The following is a 19558-nucleotide window of genomic DNA, read 5'->3' on the forward strand; positions in this document are numbered from 1 at the left end:
CGTGTGCAAAGTGTATGGCTGTGGTGGTGAACTCATGGACATACATAGACTCAGTGACTCAGCCATAGAGTGGCTCAAAAACATATCTAATATAGTGTAGAATTATATTGTTTTCTTTTTTAGTATATAGTGATAACAATATTGTAAATTATGCCTCTGTGATGCCGAACGAGTAAATAAATAAATAAACCCCAGAATATGGTGCCACAAGACATTAGTGAACGAAAATAGGAAAAGCAAGTCAACTATTTGACATTTTAATCTCCTAACTCTGATATTATCTGTAACGGACATGCTGGAGAGCTGAGACATTTGCGATGACCTGTAACACGTGACACACAGCTGAGGAGCTGCCATGTTTTCCGCTGATATAGTGTACTACAATTTATTGTAAAACATATGTTTTTTTTACTATAGCGAAAGATCGGAATCATGATCCACGGAACATGTAGATAACTAGCTACGAGTAACTAACCTTGCGAGGAAAATCAAGTTTCTGTACGAAGCTAAGAAAATATTAGCATCGCGCGGCGTTGTTACTCAACTTTAAGTTTGGCAAAAGCATTTTATTTTTGTTTTACGCTGTTATAAGCGCGTAGGATGGCAGAAACACGTAATAAAGCTATATTTTACTGGACATTCCGTCGTGTAATTTTGTTTGACGATTTATGCCAGTCAGATAATGTCACGTAAATGCTACTGTGATAATAATTCTGGAATAATTGTAACGATTTACCGATCTAATTATTATGGACTTTCATGTTAACTGGTTTGTGAGCAAGTACTGCACCATAGGAAGCCGAATATGACAGAGATTGCAGAACTGTGAGGACTATAAATAAAGTAACGATCGCCTGACTAATGGAAACACTTTTGTTACGTCATCACCTCAAACGTTACATCAGCTACAAACTGAGAGATTAGATGATGAAGCGCTGCAGAGGAACTATGATTTGTGCAGGGACTGGCAGCTTACTTTGAACGTAAATATATAAATATATATATATATATATATATATATATATATATATATATATATATATATATATAACATGTTGTACGTTTGTACGTTAATAGACGAATTGATCCATTATCAATGGAATCACCAATAGCAGTAAAGTACAAAGGAGTAATCATCGCGAGGAATCAAAAGTGAGTTGACGACACAAAAAAATTGAAAGTACATTAACATCTTTATTTGCATCTACATCCATACTCCACAATCCTCCTGTGTGGCAGAGGCTACTTTATGTACCGCTGTCACTTCCCCACGTTCCTTTTCCAAACGCGAAAAGTCAACAGGAACAACGATTCTTAAGAAGCCTCAGCCTGAGCTCGAATCCTTATAATTTTATCTTTATGGTTTTTTCGCGAGGTATACGTAGAGCAAGCAACATATTAGTTGACTCTTCTACGAAAGTACGTTCCCGGGAGTTTAACAGTAGACCACATCGTTATGTATAACGCCTGTCTTTGACGGCTAACATCATGGTCTACAGTTCCTCTCTTACGACGTCTACCACTGGAGTTGGATGAGCCATTATTGATTGACTACATCTCATGAGAATTCTTCCAATAAATCTCAGTCTAGCTTACTCCCGATTTATTTTATACTATCGTTCCACTTCGTACGCATACCCCTAGATATTTAATGAAAGTAACTGCTTCCAGCGATAGTTCTGCGATTTCATAATCATACAATGACGGCCTTTTGTGTATCTGCTCGCAGTACGTTACGTTTGTTTATGCTGAGTGTCAGTTTCAATCCCTGCGGCAAGCGCTGATCATCTGCACGTCTTGCTATATATCGCTACAATTTTCTAGTCTGAAGTCTTCTCTGTATGTAACTGCATCAGCCACAAAAAAGCCTCACGGAACGTTCGACGTTATCCACTACATCATTTATATATATTGTGAAAAGTAAGGGTCCTATATCACTTCCATGGAGTACACACGAAGTGTCACGTATTAAAAGTTCCCTTCGTAGACGAAAAGTTTAGATTTTTTGTAAGAATCCAGCGCAATTTAATCCATTTACGAAGGCAACGACTTACGGAACACTAGTTCCATCGACACTGAAGTACTTCTCATCACTCTGGGAACGTTCGATTAATAGATTGGGGCTGGCCGCCGTGGTCTAGCAGTTCTAGGCGCTCAGTCCGGAACCGCGCGACTGCTACGGTCGCAGGTTCGAATCCTGCCTCGGGCATGGATGTGTGTGACGTCCTTAGGTTACTTAGGTTTAAGTAGTTCTACGTTCTAGGGGACTGATGACCACAGATGTTAAGTCCCATAGTGCTCAGAGCCATTTGAACAATTTTTTGAATAGATTGGGTGTCCGCCCCCGTAGCCGAACCGAGCAAGGTGGCGCAGTGCCTAACATACTGGACTCGCATTCGGGAGGACGACGGTGCAATCCCGCGTCCGGCCATCCTGATTCAGGTTTTCCGTGATTTCCCTAAATCGCTCCAGGCAAATGCCGGAATGGTTCCTTTGAAAGGGCACGGCCGACTTCCTTCCCCATCCTTCTCTAATCCGATGAGGCCGATGACGTAGCAGTTTGGTCTCTTCCCACAAACAACCTAACCCGTAGCTGAGTGGTCTGCCGGCACGGTAACTCAGCGTGCTCGGTCATAGGGTTAGCTGCTCTCTGTTTTAAAAAACTGAGTTCATGGCTCAACGGCGAACTAAAACGGGTGTCTTGCGACGTCCGCACCAAGCAGATGAAAGGAACGAAAACGAACAAAATGAGATAACAAAAAAAAAAAAAAAAAAAAAAGGTCGGCGTGACATAATGTCAATCCAGTGGGCCCGAGTTCGATTCCCGACTGGGTCGGAGATTTTCTCCGCTCAAGGACTGTATGTTGTGTTGTCCTAATCGCCATCATTTAATCCCCATCGACGCGCAAGTCGCCGAAGTGGCGTCAAATAGAAAAACTTGCACCAGGCGAACGGTCTACCCGACGGGAGGCCCTAGTCACATTTTTATAGATTGTGTGGAGATTATCCAATGATGGGCGACGCGTTTCGTAAGGAAATCGTTTAATAAGCGCTATAGAGTTACTGTAAGGCACAATAAACTCCATTGCCAAACGCTACAGAAAAGAAGCTGTGCATAATGGAGAATTATGCGGTTCAAATTATGAAAGTGTACGTTCCAAGAAGAACAAGGAAAGTTATTACTTCCTCCCACGTTCATCTAGCGAAATGACTACAGTGAGAAAATCAGAGAAATTAGAGCTTAAACGGAAGCTTAGCGACACTGATTCTTCCCACAGCCGCGTGGGGTAGCCGCGCGATTGTAGGCGCCTTGCCAGAGCTGACGCGGCTCCCTCCGTCGGAGATTCGAGTCCTGCCTCGGGCACGGGTGTATGTGTTGTCCTTAGCGTAAGGTAGTTCAAGTTACGTTAAGTAGGTGTAAGCCTGATGACCAATGACCTCAGCATTTTCCAAATTTCTTCCCACATGCCATTCCCAAATGGAACAGGAATGCAGTAAATGAAAGTGGCACTCAAAGTGCCCTCCACCACTCACTGCAACTCGCTGAGTATAGATGTAGACAAAGATTCATCGAATTCCCGTCTCGCGAAGGACCTCGTTTAACTTCATGTACACGTCGTCCTTCCAGAAAGTTCCGATACTCATATCATTCCTGGCGTATAAGTAACTTCAGAATAGTAACTACGATGGCAGCTTGATTTAACAAGTGTAAACAACTTGTGTGTATTCGACCAATCAGTTGTGAAAATACAGTGTTAAGTGGTGGGCGTGCGGCCGTAGCGTGTCAAAGTTGTCTCGAAATCGCAATCGAACAATGAACTGAACATCTCTAAATCAAGTCTTCTTCAAGTTTTCTCCCGCTTAAGTGATGGAAGACAATGTATAAGACCTGAAGCATTAATACCACCCTCTTAACCTTTTCTTCTTTCATTGCAAGTCTGATTTCGTAACTTCTTTGACTGACGGAGTTATACCATTGATACCCAAGAACTCCGATACAGCGCACCAAGTACTTCAGAGTAACAAAATGCTGTTATTAAAGTTCACGCAATATCTGACGTATTATTAGGGCAAGTGGGGGTGTTGGGGGTTGGCAAGAGGGGGGGGGGGGGCGGAAGAAGGTAAGTGCAGCCAGACACAATGGCCGTGGAAAAGAGCCTATTGATCACAAAACGTCATGGTCAGATATCGCCGATAGATGGGTCACAGTACAGCAAACCAGTTGACAATTTATTTTTGGACGTAGTCTGTGAGCAGACATTCCATCGAAGCCATCTCCTAACTACAGGGTACGGAAACTTTCAAGTCTTCTCGCCCCGTGCCACAGGTTAAGTACATTGTAACGGGAAACAGGAAGTCTGATACTGGAGGTCCGAAGCAAGTAGAAAAGTCTCATGAAATGATGAGTCGCAGCCCACATTGGTACATGCCGATGGCTGGATAGGAGTGCACCAAAACCACACGCGGCGATGTACCTTTCTTGCCAACAGAGCACCGTTTAAGTAAGTGGTGGATTTATTATCGTGTGGGGGATGTTTACTTCGGATGACGTGTGACCCCCAGTTACGCGTAAAATCGTCTTTCACAGCAAGAAGTACAAGAAGATACTGTCCCATCATGTATTTGTTCATTTACAGCAATCCGCAGGGGATTCGCAGAGTGCAGCATCCCACCACTCCCACGCTGTATCAAAACGGTTTGAGAAACACACCACGCACACGAACGTGTTTGTATGGCTGTCTTGGGTCAACTGACATAAAACTTATTGAGCATAATGTCATTTTAACTTCACGATAATGTGCTAAGAAAGATAACGCATTTCAGGTTTGAATCCATATCCAGAATAAAACGTTTCCTCGTGCCTTTTAAAGCTTAAAAAGCTAGTTACTGATCACTAGAATAGATATTTAATGTCCTGTAGGGGCCGATGTGTGTGACCGGTATTGTGGGCGGTGAAGCTAGGTGAGATAGGGTACGATATTTCTAATTCATCACCCTAATCGTAGGTCCACTGGTGTGGTGCCAGGCGGCAGGCGGCGATCTGTCCCAGTTGGAAAAAAAAACTTCATTTCATAACATGACGGCACTGTGAGAAGGCCAGTGCGATCCGTGACTTTGGCTGTCCTCGACCAGTGAAGTGAGCTCGTTTCGGAAGCTGCCCGACAGGTTGACAGCACGTGGTTCTCCCTTCAGGTGGTGGCAGCATCCGGCAAAGTGACGCCGTCAGCACGGCGGCTGTAGTGGAGTGGTGCGTATCGCACGGCGCAAGGCGCCCGCAGCAGCTGGAATGGCGCTGTCGCGCAGCACGAAGTGTACCGGACCAGGCAGCATCACATTGCGGTCCCCAGAATGAATGATGGCGGTGGCGTGTGCACGTACAGGGCGGGGAAAGCAGCGACAGTGTGTGGCCATACGGGGAGATGAACGACGGCGGTGTTTGCCCACTCGAGCGATTACGTCTAGGCAACTAGAGGGCCCTGGCTCAAAAACCGGCCCAGCATAAAGGTGACCAGCGGCAGATGGTAGTCACCGAAAGAGTGGCCCGCAGGCAGGATGGTGCTGAGTCGACCGACTCCAGACTTAGTACTGACAGCGGCCTGCAGTTGGTGAAGACAGCGTCCAGTGGCAGCTCGCTGCTCATCTCAGTTCGGAGACTGCGTGGACCTTCTCTCGTCATTATTGACTGTCGATGACTGAGACTCAGTCTAAATTTGGCAGTATATGGGGAAACCTTGTGTGATACTGGTTTCTAAACGGTGGCGATTTTGTCCACCAAGTTCAAAGAGCAAGGTCAAACCGTTTTGCAACCATTTCGTCATTACTCTAGTTTTCCTGTCATATCAGCACAGTCCCGGAGGTACTGTAACGGTATCGCAACTTCTTCTTTCAGAATCCCTGGTCGGCAACATATGCAGTGTCAGCATACTGAATATATGTTCTGCAAATAGTCACTGAGATGTCTTGTGACCCACCTTCTGACATCCTTTTCTGAGCAGGACCCAATGTGTCCATTTCAACAGGTGGAACTACGGCGCAACAAGTTTTCTCTCCCCTTCAGAAGTTTCGGTTTACTGGATCATCATATGTTGACATTTCTGGAAATATTCTTAACAATAAATTTCACAAAATTCGACATACAGGGGACGGACAAAAGTATGGATGCACCAGAAACGCAAGACGTTACCACGCCTTATATTGTGTAGGAGAAGGTTTAGCATTCAAAACAGCTTCCATTCGTCTCAGAATGGTTAAATACAGCTCTTATAGGGTTTTAAAGTGACTCTTGTGTCATTCTTCATGCGAAATAAAGTTCAGATGACGATCACAGAGACTGAATTATTACTTTCGAAAAATAAGTTTTCTCTGTTTTTGTTTGGTGCTCTGTAGTGGTAATTGAAAAATAAATTATCATCAGAAGAAATTGACTAATGTGCCATTAATCAAAAGAACCAGCCAAGTAAAAAAAATGATGTTTAAATGATCACACGGCACAGATAAATTTCCCACAAACAGAGACAAAATTAATAATTCAAGATTTTATCTAACCTGCTTTCATACCGTGTAATCGACTGAACGCACACATCGTTTTCTGGCCGTATGCCGATCTTTAATATTGCGCGTTATACACAGAAGTGCTACCCGGAAACTGTATTTATAAATCGGCTTAACAGATCTCAAGGATGCACGAGTGGCTGCTACAAATTCGAACATCTATGATGTTCGGCAGCGTCCAGCCATCGGTATGTCGGGAGTCTTCCAGTTCTCGTAGCGAAGCATAGAAAAATTGGCAAGCAAGATCAATGTTGTTTAAATTAAACATTACTAAACAATTACAATTATTCATATATTGACGACACTGTTACATAGATAAATACTTTACACACCTTAAAAGTATCTTTCGAGTACAAAATCATTCGAGAGAGCGATCATTAAGAGAGAGATGTAGACAGGGGGCGAGCCAGACGCTGCTCGTGTTTATATACAAGTCGACAACTGAAGGATATTTTACTGTTAGTTTTCCTCAGTCTCTTCCTTTTCTGGACGCCTCTTGCGTCGAAAAATGTTCGAGAGACTTCGTTGCGCTCCTTCTCGGCGCGGCTGGTTGCACAAAATTGGACTGTTGACGCCGCTTGCACTGCGTCTGATACATTATCCGGCAATTAAAAAATACAGTTGGTCTCTATAACACCTGAACGCTCTCTCACATTTACGAATTCACTACAGTTTTACACTAAAAGACAATTTAAACACTATACACGCAATTAATACAGAAACACAAACTTCCTTTCCTCAGTTTAGATAAATTATTTTACTTTTAAGGCTTACATTTATTTACAAATAAAAACATACATTTCAAGAGGGACTGCGATCACGCAAAGTAGACCGCAAACGCTTGAAAATACTGAGCTTTGGTGACTGAGGTGGTCAGAGTAACTGCGACAGTTCTTCCTGGTGCTCGCAGGACCAGCCCTGGACGATGCAAGATGTGTGATCACGGGACCAGCCATTTCGCAACACAACATGCCAGTGGGAAACAAAGATTCAATCCTAGGAATGACCTGATCAGCCAAGATGGTCACATAATCCTTGGCAGTAACACGACCTTGCATAGTAACCGTGGTAGTCATGGAGTACCATGATACGGCTGCCCAAATCGTTACTGTACACCTGCTACGTTCCACTCTTGGGACGTAAACGCGGTCAGAAGTTGAAAACTCCATGAAGCAAGACTCATGCTACCAAATTACTTTCTTCCATTGCTCCATAGTCCTGGATTTATGGCTTCGGTTCCACATTTTCCTGTTACCAACATTTGAATATCTAATGGTTGCTAGTCGTGCCATCCTCTGCTTACATAGATGCTGTTGTTTTGGTGTAGACAGGGCTCACAAGTGCTACGTTTTCTGCAGTGACTTCAGCAGCCTTCATCCACGTACTTTTCGTTACAATCCTCTTCAGTGCCTGTCTGTCACGAACACTCAACACATCCTTTCGTTCACTTTTTGACTTAGTGTATGATGTTTTTCCGCTTTCTCTGTATGTAGAATAAATCCTCGATACGGTGCTTCTTGAAACTCATACCACTTCGGTTATTTTAGTTATGGAAGCACCCACATACGAGGACCAAAAATCTCCCCGAGTCCAAATTCACTTAACTCCGACATAATGGGCTCACAACTAAAAAAAACATTTTTCTGATCACGGCTGACAGATACAACGTATTGACAACAATGTGGAAGTGCCGTTAGTGGTCATATGCAAAAGCACCACCTGCAGTCTTTGCTAGCATTTTCATTTATGTTCAAGTAAACAGAGCATTTCTCTCTATTTTTACATATTTTTGTAGTACGCCTGTATATTCTGTATTCTAGCCCAGCGTTAACCACAGCGTCCAATGTCTGTTTATTAAATAAATTACTATTTTCTAATGTTACCGCAATATGCTAGCAGAATGCAGTGTGAGCTCAACTGGTCAGGTGGGTTCCGCCTAAAGTAGATACCTATTACAGGAAGTACAGTCAGAACCACTAAGATCAAGCTCTCGTTGGTATGGCCGTACACAGTGGTTCCTCATGGTATGCTGTACGTGCTGGGCATCTAGTTCGTGGTAATGCGTCCATATTGACTTGTTGTTTGACTACTGGACTTCCTTCGTTTTTTATCCTTAATCCGTTGACGCATCAAGTAACGAACTAGAAAAATTATATTACGAAACTGTTTCTTCTTAACAAAATTCCTTAACAAAACTTCTTAAAGAGGGAATCATCTTACTCAATAATTTGTTCATTTTCGACATTACGTCTCGTTTTTCTTGTGGTTTCTTAAGTCGCTCCATATTACATCATTATAACTTTGTCTTTGCAACAAAAGCTTCCCATAACTTCTCCCAGGAAAAACATCCCTACAACTATGCTCACACAAAAACCACATTACAGATTGAATCCTTTTGGCAGTGCTCTGCTACCGTACACACTCCAACGCTAGAGCGCACAAGTTGAACCTTAAAGACTTGGTACGTCCTTAACGACAGGATAACCTTGTGGCAGTGTGTCATTGGCAGCAATCTTCCCTAGGCAGAAGAATGTCCCATTCAGTTCCACTGTGCGCTGCGAACGACCAGTTTTCACACGACTTTTCTCTTACTCTGAGTACGTACCACATCGCAAGTATCATCAGCTTCATGAACCTCCTGAACCTCAGGCAGACGTTCCTGAAACTATGCTCCCTCGACAGCCCGGCCACTAGACTTACAAGACCTTTTCCTCTTTCCTTTCTCACCCTCTCACCCATGCGTCTGTACCACACCTTTATCCGCAATATTTGCACCATAATTAACGCCATCAATAGTTTCCTGTGGATTCTTTGTAGCTGCTCCAACAAAATTATCGTCTGCACTTAAAGTACACACAACGCAAAAATCATTAGCACATGTGCTTCCATGCACATACCCATCCACGATCACTCGACGGCCTGCACGCAACATCCATTATCTCCAAACTGAGACTGAGTGAATATATACGAGAGCAAGATCCTTATTTTCAGTAGTTTTGTGCAGTGTGAAGTTTTGAAACCGTTGAGTAGGGCGGAGACAAATATATACTCTTCGTTGTAACGTTTAGTGTTAATTGGTTTTGTTAGCAGAGGAATATTTTCTGACGCAGTCCGAGTCCAGAACTGCACCTTTATTTATGATTTTTATGCGGGTATTTCAAATTTTCCGGGGATTTTTTTATTTTATCTACTTGTTCCAATGGCTCATCATAGACGAACTGTGAGTACTGCCCTGCAAGGTAATTATAACTTTCTCTATTTGAGGCGGTGTAAACGGAAACTTTTTACCGTATGGGTACACAGCCTTAAACGAATGATTTTCAGACTCTGCTGCGCAGGATTTTAGTTGCCAGTAGTGTCTGTGTCATGATTTGCCTTTAGGCGACAGTATTGGTATGGAGACGTAAGGCGGAAACAAAAGCACGAGAGTGAACTGCAGCTGCATACAGACAATACGTGTCTGGACAAGGTGGGTAGGCATTTTCTCGTAAAGCTGTTTTATGAAATAAGAGCATTAGTTCTGGTGATCTTCGTGAGAATTGACGCATGAAAGGAATTCGGAGTGGTCCTCTTTCCGCACCGGAGTTGAAGATTATTCGGGAATTCGAATTAACCTGCGATTTGGACACTGCGTCTGGGAGAGGCCGGCGGCAGTTACGCCACAAATTTTTGAAGAAGTCGCTGTTGCCATGGCTGAGAATCTGGGCGCAGTAAGTGATCTTCAAGCAGTGCGCGAAGTGTTTAATGACAGCTGAACATTCCAATGTCCGCCGTTGTTTTGAGCAGCAGTAGAGCAATATCTAGCGCAGTTCCAGGATGTCGTGGGTGCAGATGGTCGCCACCCTGAGCAACGGCTGTAACCTGGAACGTAACACACTGTGCGTAATTAACGAACTTTAGGCGAATGTGCTCCTTTCAATGGTTTGTTTGTTATTTCTCCTCCGCGTGTCCTTACAAAGCTCATGCAAAGTTTCGTTCTCCTGCGAGCACCCGTTTTTCATGGGGGCCCTCACAGGTAGCAAAGGTTTAATTATAACCACCAAGTATTAATGAACTTAGTGCTGGGGATTGAATACTGTTTAACTGATGCATCTTTTTTAAGTACAGAAAGAAGTCGTCACAACGGTTCCAGTTCTTTTATAGTGAGTCTTGGACAACACCTTGTAGACTGCGGTTTTTAATGAGATGCCTCTTGTTTACGTCTATTTTTACGGACTGGTGCTATGGTCGCTTCTTCCCACTCACATGACATTCTTTCTTCGTCGCTAGTATTTAATAAACACACAACTAATATCATGGGATTTATTCTTCCACCTTCATTTACATGATTTCAAAGGATACTGACTTGTTGACTAGTCATCCGCCCCCGGTAGCTGAGTGGCCAGCGCGACAGAATGTTGATCCTGAGGGCCCGGGTTCGATTCCCTTCCGGGTCAGAGATTTTCACCGCTCAGGGACTGAGTGTTGTGTCGTGCTAGTTGCCGAAGTGGCGTCAAATCGAAACACTTACACACGGCGAACTGTCTACCCGACGGGAGGCCGTAGCCACACGATATTCATTCATTGACTATTCGACACGTCTACATCGTTTTTTAAGTGTTAAAATACGCAAAATATTTTTATAACTGTCCGTAACAGTTAAACCCCATATACTGGCAAATTTCAGATAATCTAGGTAGAAAGACTAAAGATTCCACATCCTCCAGTCAGATGGTGAAAGAAAAACCCTCGTATGATGTAGAACGTGACGTTTTACATTGTGTAAAGCAAAGGAGAGAGAGTCCATGCTAGAAACACTAGAAATCAACAAACATATGACACATTATCCCAGCTTAATATCAAATAACCAAACAAATTTTCGTCTCTCCTCTCTTTTAAAATAAATTTTAGTCATAAATAAAAGGTTTAAATCTAAACTGATTTTTTTTCCGTCAACTGTTGTATGTATCTCTAAAAAGCTTCCGTGCAAATTACATCTGTGTACATCGCACGTCATTGTATCTATGTTTGCGACATTCAGTTGTTACCTGAGGACGGCCTAAGAAGTCGCAAACCGGTTCGTGACCAAATTAATACAATTTTCCAGAGCGGCAGGAACTGTTTCCTATCTAAAATTGTAATCATGCTCTACCAAGCACCAACGGAAAATTCAGTTATACATTTCTTGTCTGGTGAGTAAAACATCAACTACTCATATACAAGTTGTTTATTCATCTTAGTTCATTACGGGAGTTTTGAATATGAAGAAGAAACAGAAACTTAGACAGTTGGAGACTTCACTGATGAGGCAGACACGCCTGCCAGCCTAGCGGTCCCCTACTCGCGGCAGTGGCAGACGCCCTCGTCGCAGTGTCCTCCCCTGTACCCTCTGTTCATCGCGATGCAGCGGACGGCGCACGCCGAGTCCGCCACGCCGAAGGCGCTCAGCGCGTCACACGTGAAGCGCACGTGGCGGTCGCCGTGGTGCTCCTCCTCCACTGGTGCTGGAAAGGACAATCCAGTGAGTAATAACACGTAATTAAGATATTGTTAATAGTAACAAACAGCCACTCTCAAACTGGTGTGAGCATATTTGTAAAATATGGACTATTTGATCCAAATTTATAGACCACTCTTAGGCCCTAGATTTTATTCTTGAAGTTGAAATCTTCTTTCTGCAGTACTAACTATAAACGAGTGAATACAAATGTTTGTCTTTTCTTGTTCTTATTTGAAATATGACGATGCTTTTATGGATATCACTGTGAATAACAAACGGAATGATCACATTCGTTTAATCGCAGATAAAGCGGGTGGCTGATCTCAGTTCGTTGCTGTGATGCTAGGAAGAACCTTTCAGGGAAGAAATGAGATTTCTCACAGACCACCATTACGAACTCTCCTACTACATTGATCAAGTGTGTGGGACCCGTGCTAGGTGGGACGAAAAGCGGATGTAGAAAGTCTACGAAGACGAGCAGCATGAATGGTCACTGGTATGTTTGACCTGTGGGAAAGTGTCACAGGGAATCCTTGCACAGGTAGACACTTGGCTACAGATACCATCGCGAGAAAAGACACTTACACTGTTTAAAATTACAACCCTTCAATGCTACAACGTATCTAACTTTTTAGGCCTCTTCAAATATCTTCCAACACAACGGACGATTCGACTCCTCTCCTTGCATCTTCTTCAGGATCACCTGTTAGCTTAACTCTGTCAGACACAAGTATCGCTTTCACTTATAAAAGAGTTATCCCAGATTTGTTTCACATAGGTGGAGTTATTGAGTAAAATTTTTAGGGCTAGTGTTGGTGGGCTAGATTGAGGGGATACGTAACGATAACAGGCAGAGAAGGAGAGAGGGGAAGGATTATCAAAATATTAATGTCGTTCCGCAGAGGTAGCTTCCCGGTCATTGTTTGTATCCCACATAAGCCGTGACTGCGTATTAACTTCCTTGAAAGCAGGAAGGCACGAAGTTGAAAGCCTATAGTTGTCTTCTCTTTGAAACTCCTTCCTTCTTTCAAACACGGTTACAAATGAATGCTTCACGATAACACACAAGAACGGAATATTATTTTATCAAAGTTGGATATTGTTGAAATCTGTCTCTGATATTCAATTTAAAAGTGATGAGGGTGGCGGCAGCCTCACATAAATATTTTTAAAAAGATTTATCTCATTGTCACGGAAAGTTTCGGACCATTATGTTTAGACAGATGACTACATTCGAACAAGTGTAGCCACCTGATCCTGTGTTGCCAATGATCCAAACCGTTTTTAACAGTGTTTGTGACTAGTTTCAACCTTCTCAAATAATTTTGAACCTCAAAAATAGTACAAGGTAATGTCGAACATACACTTGTAGCTTGTGGATATATATGTAAATGTTGATGAAATGGGGAAAATACTCAAGAAAGAACTATAACTAAATCGTTAGTCGCAACACCAAGAGTCGGATGCGACGCTCCGAATATATGAAATATGAAGCTTGTCTCACCTGGGGAAGAAGAGGCCATGCTGGCAGCAACAAGCAGAGCGAACAGGAAGGCGAGCGTCGATGTCTTCATGGTGCTGTCCTCTCAGAGATGATTTGTGTCTCAGCGGCGTACCTGGATCATAATCCTCTTCACCAGGCGACGGTATATATAGCGGCTGCAGGTGGGTTCGGTGCTTCCCAGCCCCTCAGACAGTGTAAACGAAATGCAATTAGCAGTGTTCGGTGCACCTGTGTCACCTCCTTGTAAGGTGTGCATCGTCTGCCTACAACAGGCGCTACGCAACGGCGCTTCTAGCGGAACTGCTTGCCATGTGTCATGGTCCTGTTTTCAACGAACAAACCCAGAGCACCAGCAACACTGACCCACAATATTCTATCGTAACGCAATCTGACTGCTCAAGAAAGTTATAATCTGACTTCAAATAATTCATGCAAAAGAATGACCCTGAATAAGAAGCAATGCTGACAATAACCTATACATTTCATTAAGCACTTACCTCACAAAAATCTTCATTACGCGAACTACTGCAATACAACGAGCTTCAATACTGCCAGCTAAATAAAAAAATCTAACTACTAAAGCCACTAAATACTATTAGGCGTGTGGTTAGCAAAGGAAGGATTTTGTTGCACACCAAATTATGTATTTTTTACCTTAATAATGTGACATCCAGTTCAAACACGGATATAAATCGTCCCTAACATCCAGCACAAATATATGTAATCACGAATAATTTTCAATCAACAAGTCGAATACCTCCAGATCGTTAGCCTTCGCTAGCACTTCAGACCTCTACCCTCCATCAATGCTAACTTCTCACATCTAACACCCATCACTGCTGGCTGTTCACCACCAACTGTTCAACAATACTTTCATCACTGCTGGTGACATACTTACAACTGCCCAACACTACTTGCGATTAACTTCCAACAAACGAGTCCAACCAGCCACAGGGTCTTTTACAAAGAAAGCGCAATCAGAGATCCAATGCCAAGCGCTACACAGCGCTGCCAATACAGAAGCAGCCCACTTACAAGTTTCTATGTAGACGTAGATATAGATGTAGATGTGGATGCTTGAATAGCTAAGTCGGTGTAGCACTTTCCTGTGAAAGACAAAGGTCTCAAGTTCGAACCCGTTCCGGTACGCATTTTTTATTCACACCTTATTCTCATTGAGTCAGTTTTGATACTTTTAAAATTTCATACCCTCTGTTTTTCAGTCTGTTCTACATTAGTACTCATTCATACTCATTCAAGAAAGGATTTCGTATGGAAGTGGCTGCATCGAGAATGAACTTTCCACTCTGCTGCGGAGTGTGCTCCATTTCTCCTCTATGTCCTTCCTTTGAGGTGTGCTAATACAGCATAGTATGCGGGAGACTTCTGTGAAGTTTGGAGGTTTGGGAGAGGTTTTGGCGGAAATGAATCTTTGATGGTCGGTCGCTAACCCAGCCTGGACAGCTGACTCGGTAAGAGCACTGCTCACGAAAGGGGAGACTCTAGGACGAGAAACCCGTTATTAATTACCGACAATATTCTAACAAGCGCAAATTCATCTGTAGAGAGTAAAACCTACGCTGAACATCCACCGCTGTTTTAGAAGGTAATAAATGTTTATTTTAAGAGGAACACAGACATCGGCAGCAATTCAGCATGGAAATAAATTCATTGGCGACAAGTGAAAATATGTGCCGGCCGCCACTTGAACTTAGATTCCCATCTTTACGCGAGCGGGTGCCTTAACCGCCTTTTCTTTCTTTTTTTTGCGACTTAAACTGTTTTTGGTGTATGTACGTTTTTACTGCAGACATTTTTAATTTTACAAAAGTGAATGTAATGGGGAAAGCGTACAATCGATTCGTACATTATGTACGATCATTACCAAATTAACAAACAATAAGATCAAATAGAACGTTACCCAAGTGGAAAATAATGATGCGCAATTACCATCTATAAGAAACAAAACATAAATGGAATTAAAAACGCCCTCCTGGTGAAACAAACAAATTGGAATCCGTGCTCCGCCAACTTGTGGCTAAAGGCACTCAGAATCCCAAGTTAATCACGCATGTTCCGGGCACATCTTCTACAAGCATATTCCATTTTTCCGGTACACTAGTTCGAGTCCTGGTGTTACAAACTCACACCAAAATCAGTTTCTCATACCCGGGACACCGCAGTTGCCACGAGGACGAAGAAGGCACTACCACGAAGTTAGCATGATATTGAGCGTACCTTTGATTGCGCATGAGAAAGGTAAAACGATCTCTAGGGAATATCTGCACATTCTTATTTCCTTCACAAAACAAGTAAGAGATCGATAGGTCTTTTATTCAGTTCACCATATAGGTTGGTCTTTGTACGTAGCAAATAAGTCGCATCTGGGAACAGAAGTGACTTTGGTCCAGTGGCACGGGGAGCGATACATGGAAAGAAGGCAAGCATTTTCTGAATCAACCGCAGAAGGTCTACACGTCAGTCGATGTTCATCCGTGCCAAGCGTGTGACAATGGGTGGTGGTGAGGGGGATGGGGGGGGGGGGGCGACAAGGCGGCAAATCGATCGTGTTCATGGCATGTAGACGAAGTTATGTATTTCCCATTAACAACCATAAACCAGGTCACATCAGCGTTCGTGTCGAAGAGGACGTGGTGCACGGAACGACAGGCCACGAATCATGCGACCATTCGATGTCGACTTTCCACCACATCCAGAGTATGATCTCTCGTCGTTAGGCCACAAATATCGCTTTAGGATGCTAGTACGAGGCAAGTCAATATGTACATAACTGTACTCGATGAGTAAGCTCGTGACATGTGGGAAGAAGGCAGAAACAAGTGCTGCTGCAACAGGCGTCACACGAGAGGAAGGGACTAGTTCATCGATCAGGCTTCCCGTTAATCCGGTTGGCTAGCTGGTCCACGATTTAATCATTCTACTTACATAAGTGGTATTTGCTCTTTCATGGACGTTAGCAAGACCGAGGCGACTGTGTAGAGGAGAAAGAGTTAGCGTGCCATAGCGGACGTTGATGATAACACCCGTAATTACAAATTAGCCACACACCGCTTGCAGTCTGTGTTCTATTTCCTTTTGCATCGTCAAAATCTGTGCAAAATGTGGTAGTCGCGGAGCCAGATGAATGTTTACAAAATCTACCCGTTGTGTCATGTTTAATGTTCGCTGAAGATACCCACGAACGTTCGTGCGGATCACTCTAAGAAGGCGTTTATAGTTAAGTGATGCAATTAGCTCTATATCGTATGTGAAGGTGATTGACAAACATCTGATATTGTTCAGAAATGACAATGTGGTCATACTATCTGCTGGAAGACTTCTGCCACCGAACTTAGAACCAGACATCGTCAGATTCACGGGGTTTCCCACAGCAGTTCCGAGATGATTGATCCATTCCAGTGCTCTCTCACTTCGTCCCCAGATTGAACCAAGAACACCAGGTCATCTGCGTAAGCACAACAGATGAAAGCATGCCCGCCACACGGCTATCGACCAGTACTCGCGACGTCGCAACTCGGAGGAGTCCCAAGAGGATTTATATAAACGTGTGGATGAAGGCTATCCTTCACAGGGCGTTCTACAGAAAGTCGAAACTCATTCTATGAAAAGAGTGTCCGATATCCATAGTCACCAAGGCACCGCGAATGAGGCAGGCTGCTGCCAGGTCTACGATGTCAAGAGAATCGCTGAGCGCAGTCTGAAAGTTACTGTCACCATCAAAGCACGTTTGATCAATAGAGATGATTTGAGGAAGGAAGCGCCGTAGTCGGGCGGTAACGCCAGCCGCTGTGGCCGAGCGGTTCTAGGCGCTTCAGTCCGGAATCGCGTTGCTGCTACGGTCGCAGGTTCGAATCCTGCCTCGGGCATGGATGTTTGTGACGTCCTTAGGTTCCTCACCACTACCCATTGTCACACGCTTGGCACGGATGAACATCGACTGACGTATAGAACTTCTGCAGTTGATTCAGAAAATGCTTGCCTTCTTTCTATGTATCGCTCCCCGTGCCACTGGACCAAAGTCACTTCTGTTCCCAGATGCGACTTATTTGCTACGTACAAAGACCAACCTATATGGTGAACTGAATAAAAGGTCTATCGATCTCTTACTTGTTTTGTGAAGGAAATAAGAATGTGCAGACATTCCCTAGAGATCGTTTTACCTTTCTCATGCGCAATCAAAGGTACGCTCAATATCATGCTAACTTCGTGGTAGTGCCTTCTTCGTCCTCGTGGCAACTGCGGTGTCCCGGGTATGAGAAGCTGATTTTGGTGTGAGTTTGTAACACCAGGACTCGAACTAGTGTACCAGAAAAATTGAATATGCTTGTAGAAGATGTGCCCGGAACATGCGTGATTAACTTGGGATACTGAGTGCCTTTAGCCACAAGTTGGCGGAGCACGGATTCCGATTTGTTTGTTTCACCAGGAGGGCGTTTTTAATTCCATTTATGTTTTGTTTCTTATAGATGGTAATTGCGCATCATTATTTTCCACTTGGGTAACGTTCTATTTGATCTTATTGTTTGTTAATTTGGTAATGACCGTACATAATGTACGAATCGATTGTACGCTTTCCCCATTACATTCACTTTTGTAAAATTAAAAATAAAGTGTGCAGTAAAAAAATACATACAACAAAAAGAGTTTAAGACGCAAGAAAAGAAAGAGAACGCGGTTAAAGCGACCGCTTGCGTAAAGATGGAAATTCAACTTCAAGTCACGATCCGGCACATATTTTCACTTGTCGCTATTGAATTTATTTCCATGCTGAATTGCCGATGATGTCTGTGTTTCTCTTAAGTTAAACATTTATTACCTTCTAAAACAGCGGTGGCTGTTCAGCGTTTTCTACGGCTGAATTTGCGCTTTTTAGAATATTCTCGGTAATTCATAACGGGTTTCTCGTCCTAGAGTCGCACCTAGGATCTCCCCTTTCGTGGGCAGTGCTCTTACCGACTCAGCTGTCAGGACTCTGTCAGCCACCGACACTCAAAGATTTAGTTCCGCAAAACCTTCGCCGCCACCTCCCCCACCTCCCAAACATCGTTTTTCAATTTGTTATGATCTTCTGATGACTTTACTAGACGATAAACGACAGCCGCGTCTGCAAACACTCTAAATTGGTTCCTCAGATTGTCTCTTAAATCATTTTCGTAGATAAGGAACAACAGGGGGCCTATACCACTACCTTAGGGAACGCCAGACATCACTTCTGTTTTAGTCGATGACTTTAGTTAGTAACGTTAGTAACAACGAACTGCGATGCCTCCGAGAAGAAATCACGGATTCAGTCACATAACTGAGACGATTTACTATAAGCACGAAATTTTATTACAAGCCGCTTGTGAGGTGCAGTGTCAGAAGCCTTCTGCAAGTCCAGAAATACGGAATCAACTTGAAATCGCTTGTCAAAAGCACTCAGCACTTCGTGGAACTAAGGAGCTACTTGTGTTTCACAAGAACGATATTTTCTAAATCCGTGTTGACTCCTCAAGTTAGTCCACAATGTTCGAACACACTTTATGTTCCAGAATCCTGCTGCATGCTGACGTTAATGATATGAGCCTGTAATTTAGTGGATTACGTATATTGGTGTGACCTGTGCAACTTTCCAGTCTGGGTATGGATCTTTCGTGGAGCGAGCGTCGGTATGTGATTGTTAAGTATTGAGATATTGCATCAACATACTCTGAAAGGGGTCTTATTGGTATACGGAACTGGACAGGAAGATTTGCTTTTATTGAGTAATTTGACCTGCTTCATCAGTCCGAGGACATCTACTTCTACGTTACTGAGGTTGGCAGCTGCTCTTGATTCGAATTCTGGAATATTTACTTCGTCTTCTTTGCTGAAGGAGTCTCCGAAGGCTGTGTGTAGTAAATTTACTTTAGTAGCACTGTCATCGATAGTATTTCCGTTGTGACCACGCAGAGAAGATATGGATTGTGTCTTGTCGCTAGGATACGTTACATACGGCGAGAATGTCTTTGGATTTCCTGCCT

General features: G+C 43.4%; 1 protein-coding gene across 1 annotated transcript; it reads right to left on the bottom strand.

The window, feature by feature from the left end:
* Positions 1-11786: 11786 nt before the first annotated feature.
* On the bottom strand, positions 11787-13641 carry LOC124774050 (defensin-1-like). Its single transcript, XM_047249451.1, has 2 exons — positions 13536-13641; positions 11787-12035 (listed from the first exon to the last, which is right to left on the bottom strand). Exons 1-2 carry the CDS (start codon positions 13603-13605, stop codon positions 11869-11871), a joined length of 237 nt encoding a protein of 78 aa, XP_047105407.1. The 5' UTR covers positions 13606-13641; the 3' UTR covers positions 11787-11868.
* Between the last annotated feature and the right edge of the window lie 5917 nt (positions 13642-19558).

Source organism: Schistocerca piceifrons, chromosome 2, assembly GCF_021461385.2.
Source record: "Schistocerca piceifrons isolate TAMUIC-IGC-003096 chromosome 2, iqSchPice1.1, whole genome shotgun sequence".
NCBI classification, from domain to species: domain Eukaryota; kingdom Metazoa; phylum Arthropoda; class Insecta; order Orthoptera; family Acrididae; genus Schistocerca; species Schistocerca piceifrons.